Source organism: Argentina silus, assembly GCF_951799395.1.
Source record: "Argentina silus genome assembly, chromosome: 1".
Lineage (NCBI taxonomy): Eukaryota > Metazoa > Chordata > Actinopteri > Argentiniformes > Argentinidae > Argentina > Argentina silus.
In genome coordinates this window covers 1,953,190-1,959,937 of record NC_139655.1, presented here as the reverse complement: position 1 = coordinate 1,959,937, position 6,748 = coordinate 1,953,190, and the positions used below count along the sequence as shown (strand labels likewise).

Genomic DNA, 6,748 nt, shown 5'->3' with positions numbered 1-6,748 from the left:
GAACTGATCTCAGATCAGGGCTTAGTGGAGCCTGTGGTTCTCCTGTATTAGCAGGTGGAGTTCCAAACTGATCTCAGATCAGACTGACAGGGATTACAGGTGCTTGGGATAAAAGGACAGAGATTAGGTGCAATGGGAATAGAATATCCTGTTGAGGTGGTTGTTGCAATTGAATGTCAGATGTAAATATAGGGTATTGAGGTGAATGAGGTGGAGGTCAGATTTTGTAATTGTTTGTAAAACTGTCATTTTTTTCATTAAAGAGATAATGATGCTTTTTCTAACTACTTTTGCGTTATATTAATTTCCTATTTTGAGTTTCCTATTTTCGTTGGAGAAATGAAAAGCTCAATTTGCAGGTGAATATTTATAATAAAACTCTGTTATTGAATGTTATCCTTATTATTTATTGTCTACTTACAAAACATGATCACGCTCTTTAACTCTGTAATATTTGGTGCAACACCACATACCACCCCCCACCTCCACACTCAGGGTTAGCATGTATAGTACCGCAGGCTCAATGAAAATGACAATGATACAGCTTTATTTATTTTTAAAGAACTTACAACAGCCAAGCAAACTCAAGAAATTCATAACCGCATTGTAAACCGTAAAGACTTCATAAGTGAAAATCATACGTGCAGACAGAAGAAAAAAGTTGACAAAATCGATTTATTGCAATAAAATGTAAGTTGTGACAGCTGTAATTGAATGCTCTCAAATCCAATCGTGATTTTAATTTAATTTAGTTTAGCCATACATTGTCACACAGTGATTATTCAATTAATAATAATTATTATTCATTTTAAAAGCATTTGATCATGCCCCCATTTTGATATGAACCAATCAGCCTCTCTGACTGACAGGTAATATGATGAATGGGGCTGAGTTTTGATCGTCATCATTGACAGTGGAGCACAGGAATGGGTAGAGCTCTTCAGTAAAGGTGCACCCAGTGAAAGAGTAGATATGAACCCTGGCCTCCACATCATAAAAGGACACCAGGCCTTCCTTGTAATCCACAAACACCCCCACCTTCTGGGGCTGCTCCCTCAGGGGGAGGAGGACGTTTGAGGAGTCCGCGGCCATATAGCCATGCCCTCTGGTCAACCACACCGTCCAGTAGCCAATCTCTGGGCGTGGAGTGATCTTCCCCTTCCTGTTGACGGACTCTTTGGCCACTCCAACGCCCCAGTCAGTCTTCCCAGTCACCTGCACCAGGAAGTAGAACCTCCCAGAGGAGAAGCCTCTGGTCCCCAGCACGCTGATGCTGTTGTTGAACCTCTTGGGGTGGAAGGAGAGGTTGATCCATTCCTGGACGTGTCTCACCTGTTTGCCGTCTCTGGACACAGACAGGAAGTTGTTGGCCGTGTCAGGGTCCAGATCAACGTCCACTAGGGCAGAATAAAAGCAGGGGTGGGTTAGGGTCAGGGTTAGGGTCAGGGTCTGCGTTAGTTAATTTAGTTGAGTTTAGTGGGTTAGGGTTCGTTAATTTAGTTTAGTTTAGTTCAGTGGGTTAGAGTCAGGGTCAGGGTTAGGGTTAGTTAATTTAGTTGAGTTTAGTGGGTTAGGGTTAGTTAATTTAGTTTAGTTTAGTTCAGTGGGTTAGACAGGGTCAGGGTTAGGGTTAGTTAATTTAGTTTAGTTCAGTGGGTCAGGGTTAGGGTTAGTTAATTTAGTTTAGTTCAGTGGGTCAGGGTCAGGGTCAGGGTTAGTTAATTTAGTTGAGTTTAGTTAGCTGTTGCTCATGCAGCAGCTACTCTTCCTGGGGTCCACAGATAACATAAAACACACGACACAGTAGGGAACTATAATATAGACAAGTTATAGACAAATATAACCCAAATGAATACAAAGACAATACTACATTAAATACACATATAATACAATACAATAAATAAATAATAATAATAATAAAATACAAATGAGTGAAAAAAAAGCACATGAGTTTTTGTATTTATATGTATTTTTAAATAGGATATGTCTCCCCACGTGCAATACATCTGAGCAGGACTATCCCATTGGGATATGAGGGATATGACGAATATGAGTTTGTGAATTGTAGAAAAGCACATTTTCACCTGCATATCTCTTCAGCTCCTTCAGGCCTGGAGACCGAGACAAGGAAAATCAAGAAACAGTCACAATTGAAAATGTCATTTAAAATGTAATGTTTTCACTTTAAGCTGCTGTCTCTGCCATTTATTTACACATGAATGTGTTGTGAAAATATTCGTGTGAAATATTAAATGAAAATAGCTCGTTACACAATTACATGGGAAGCTAAGCAACTTCTCGTTCTATGCCATTCATGGAACTTATTTTGTAAAGTTGTCAAAGGTGTGAGTATCAATAAAGTGGACTAACCTGTATCCATGGCTTTCTTCATCTCCTCTGTGAACGTGTCCTCCAGCCGGGACACCACAGTCCTGATGGAGCTCACTTCACTGGCAGGACCGCCCTCAGACCAGGCCTACAGCAGAGGAGGGAGCCATCAACATAGAGTTCAATTCAGTTTGATATAATTAAATTACAAAAATAACACACACACACACACACACACACACATATATATATATATATTTATATATAAAATTAAATTAAGTGAAATTAAATTCACCTAAACTCAATCCAATTCAATTTAGATTTGAATTGATTCAATTCAACTCCTCGGTTGTAACATTCAAATTGACCAGAGGGAGGCGCACTCACCAGGGGCGGAATGATACGCAATCCAGCGTTTGCATTCCCGCTCTCGAGATCAGTGACTTCCTGCTCCAGCTCCTGGATGAGGCCCTCCGCTTGCGTCTCCACAGCTTTCTGCTTCTCGACCACCCCCCCAATAACATCAGCCTGGGTTCTCTGAATGGAGCTCAGCAGAGCTGTGAACACCTGCTCACTGACACCTATTTCCTTCTCTGAACTTGCCTGAAACAAATTTGAAAGAAATATGCACACACACACACACACACACACACACACACACGCGCATGCACACACACACACACACACACAGAAAATGTGCTGTCAATTTGGTCAACTATTACAATTGGATGAGACCTACTTTATAGCTTCTGCTCTACCCCACCTAACAGGGGAGGCTGGTGGAGGTAGAAATTGGAGGACAGGCTCTCTATAATGCATGGCATGGAATACCATTCCTCATTATATATATACAGTACCAGTCAAAAGTTTGGACACAAACTTGCCAAGAGTGTGCAAAGCTGTCATCAAAGCAAAAGGTGGCTACTTTGAAGAATCTAAAATATGAAACATATCCTGGTTTGTTTAACACTTTTTTGTTTACTACATAATTCAATATGTGTTCCTTCATAGTTTTGATGTCTTCAATATTAATCTACAATGTAGAAAATAATAAAAATAAAGAAAAACCACTGAATGAGAAGGTGTGTCCAAACGTTTGACTGGTACTGTGTGTGTGTGTGTATATATATGCAAATATACTTGGCCAAAAGAATTCTGATAAAAACGAATTCTGATTTCATTCCATGCATTACAATGAGCCTGTCCTCCGATTTCTACCCCCACCAGCCTCCACTGCCACATACATGAGAACAGTGAGTATTGTTATCAGAACTCACTCTGCGGAGCTCCACTGAGTGTTTGATCTCCTCCACCTTCTTCAGTCTGACCTGGATCATCTGCTGCACCCATCTATCTGTGGCCCCCGAATCTACAGCATCAGACTAGAGGAAACCAGAGGAAAATACTGTTAACCTGTCATTGCCATTGTATATAGCCATTCCATTGTGTACATTGCTTCACCGCTGTTTATATTCTATTTATTTATATTCTATTTTTATTTTTTATTTTATTGTTGCACTACTCTGTGGCACTGTCATTTTTGCATTTCACGGTATACTTGTATGCACGTGACAAATAAAGAATCTTGAATCTTGAGGTTGATTCTGACATTGTCGTGTTATTATTTAGCTCTGCCAATGCCCTGTATTTAAGGGTGACAATTGATTAGTGGTATTCAGTCCTCAGTCAAGACAAGATTTTTCAGAATGTGCACCAGCAATACAATATGTGTATCTTTCATATTCATCAGGCGGAAAATGGACACCTGATGTAAGACGTGACTGTATTGAACCTGTACGTCACCTCGCCCATGCTGCCCTCCTCTTTCAGGGGTGAAATAAGAGGCGCTATTTTGAACTGCGCGATGATCTCGGCGACCAGGATGTTGACCCGTAGTTCAGGCTGGGTCCTGAACGTCTGCTTACAAATGGGGCATATTGGGTCTCTGGTGGCCCAGAAGGCTCCGAGACAACGCTTGCAGAAGTTGTGGCCGCATGGAGTAGAGACAGGTTCTACAAAGATGTCCAAACAGATGGGGCAACGCAGCTGATCTTCACTCATGTTGAGAAGAGACGACATACTGTATCTGTACACAAACACGAAACACATGTATTTATTTATTTTATTTCACGTGAATTCATACAGGTTAGTCAATTGATTGAGAACAATTTCTTATGTACAATGACGACCTAGCTGTCGCCGAATAAAGTGACATGGTCAAACACACTTGAACTTAATCTCCATCTTGTGTAATAGTTGGTTTCTGTGTGTGTCTCTGGTGCATCGTACAGCATGTACACGCTATGTTCAGTCACTGATGAGTATTTCTTGGCAGGTAGCCCACACAAAAGAGGTTTTACTAAAGGTTAGATAAACTAAGACAACAGAGATGAGACGACAGGCACACATACTACCTTCGTGCTTTGGGTGTCTAGAAAGGCGCTATATAAATTCAATGAATGAATGAATTATTACAAATAAAATAAATCCTGCCGAATCCAAATCATTGACAAACCTACGCTTGAGTGTGATAGCCCCTGCATGGAGACAAAACAGTTACCGATGACTCGTGAGAACCTTATTGGTGGACGATACCAGCCTTACCAAGTGTTTCGCTACTGCTCTTGTTCCAGAGGTAGCTAAAATAAAGGATGTTGCTTATTTTGTGGAGAGTGATCTCCTGATGAGCGGCTTCGCTAAAGACAGCCTCTCCGCTTCTCAAACGAAGATGAAGCGTCAGTACGATCGCAAAACAATTCCGCGTTTTTTGCAAGCAGATGACATGGTTTTGGTTTTGCTGCCAGTCCCTGGCTCCTCTCTATGCTTGTTTTTCAGGTCCTTACTCTGTTGTTAGTCAGTATCACATAACTTCCTATGTTGTCAGAATTCCTGATCAGAGACGGCAGTCTCGTGTGTCATATAAATATGTTCAAGCTATCCCAAGCTAGAAGCGAAACCCAGCCCGAGACTCAAAGTGATCACCGTCGCATCTGCTGTGCCGGTTGTTGTGATTCCCGACCCTTCTACTGTCCGATAAATGTGGGTGGGGGTGTTACGTCCCTCGTCCTGTATGCGTGTGGGTTCTCCTGTCGTGCTGTGTTTTGTGTTCCCGTCTATGTGTCCTCCTCTCCCTCTCGATCATTTGTTTAACCAATGAATATTATTTGATTTTAGTTCCGGTTCGTAGCATTTGTGCTGCAACGCAACGTCAGCGGTCAAGTGTGTGGCTCCTAGTCTAGTGGACATCTGTCGTCTCTAACCTAGAGTATAAACGGCAGAGAGGATCCAAAGGGTGTCTGGCTCTTTATCTGCACGTTAAGTTAATTACTGTACCGTTTATATGAAATGGCGAGTCTGTTCGTTTCACTTTCACCTCCGTTGAATTCGATAGCAACTTCGGTGCAAGTTTAATGCCTCGTAAAGACACACTTTAACACTATAGATTGGGAAGTACCTAAATTAATAACCCCGCGTATGAAACTTATCAAAGAGAGTAAAATAACATGTTGCAAATTTACATGATGTAAATTTAATTATACTCTCAACTACAAATCAAACAATAATTGTACTGCATGTTTTGTTTTTTTGCCGCTTAATAGCCTTAATCCATATAGTAACCTACTCTTGAATACCATACTTACTTTCTTTGTGTTGTCTGCGCAGAGAAGTGAAGAAGAGCTGACACTCAGCAGCAAGAGAGGTGATCTGTGATCACTTTCACTTCTCCCTCGGCTGGTTTAACGGAGTGTTTTAAAGGCACAGTTTTGACGTTCCTTGACCCTCCTTCTATATGTGTGTGTGAGAGAGGAAAATATCAAACAGTCAAAATATGACTGTTTTAAGGTTTGGTTTGTTATGACAGACCATAAGCCTAAATATTATAAAGCTATAATCCAAGTAGGTACAAAGAGCATTTGAGAAATACAGTAAATATTGATAACTGATGATAATAATACATTTAATGATCAGCTATGCTATGAATTGATTAGAAAAAAAACCCACATGCCCACGCACGCACGCGCACACACACACACACACACACACACACACACACACACACACACACTCACTCATTAGTATGTATTTATTACAAAAGCAGAACCCTGTTGTATTTTCTAGCGAATTAACATGCCGCTAACGTGGGCGCTCTAGAGAGCAGCAGCAGCAGGAAACAGTCACAGAGCTCTCTCTACAGCCCCACCTACATCTGACCAAGCCAGAGAAGAGAATTTAGTGGTTCTGGGAATGCCAGTGTTCACTCTTGTGTTACTGTATGGCCCCTACTTTCTGTTCCAATGTTTGCTATTGGCTAGATATTCCAGTTCTCCAATTTGGTATCCTTGGATTCTGACTGGGGGATATGCTATCAATGACCAAGTGTGCCACTCCATGGCGAGCCCGAGGCTGATCACAGATCCTG

At 41.3% G+C, this 6,748-nt stretch overlaps 1 protein-coding gene across 3 annotated transcripts; it reads right to left on the bottom strand.

Moving 5' to 3' along the window:
• Nucleotides 1-534: 534 nt before the first annotated feature.
• Nucleotides 535-6,060, bottom strand: LOC310807963 (E3 ubiquitin-protein ligase TRIM21-like). Of its 3 annotated transcripts, none has more exons than XM_083674638.1 (7): nt 5,970-6,060; nt 4,132-4,414; nt 3,606-3,710; nt 2,716-2,931; nt 2,371-2,476; nt 2,085-2,111; nt 535-1,397 (listed from the first exon to the last, which is right to left on the bottom strand). In XM_083674638.1, the coding sequence occupies exons 2-7, from the start codon at nt 4,405-4,407 to the stop codon at nt 850-852; spliced, it is 1,278 nt and encodes a 425-aa protein (XP_083530764.1). In that variant the 5' UTR covers nt 4,408-4,414; nt 5,970-6,060; the 3' UTR covers nt 535-849. The 3 variants fall into 3 exon arrangements, with proteins under 3 accessions (XP_083530764.1, XP_083530763.1, XP_083530765.1); XM_083674637.1 differs by lacking the exon at nt 5,970-6,060 and adding an exon at nt 5,311-5,333; XM_083674639.1 differs by lacking the exon at nt 5,970-6,060 and adding an exon at nt 4,933-5,296.
• Between the last annotated feature and the right edge of the window lie 688 nt (nt 6,061-6,748).

Coding starts and splice junctions, on each gene's coding strand:
- LOC310807963 (XM_083674637.1), bottom strand. Junction 2,477..2,715: donor TGCGTATCATTCCGCCCCTG/GTGAGTGCGCCT, acceptor CCTCTGCTGTAG/GCCTGGTCTGAGGGCGGTCC. Junction 2,112..2,370: donor GAAGAAAGCCATGGATACAG/GTTAGTCCACTT, acceptor CTCGGTCTCCAG/GCCTGAAGGAGCTGAAGAGA.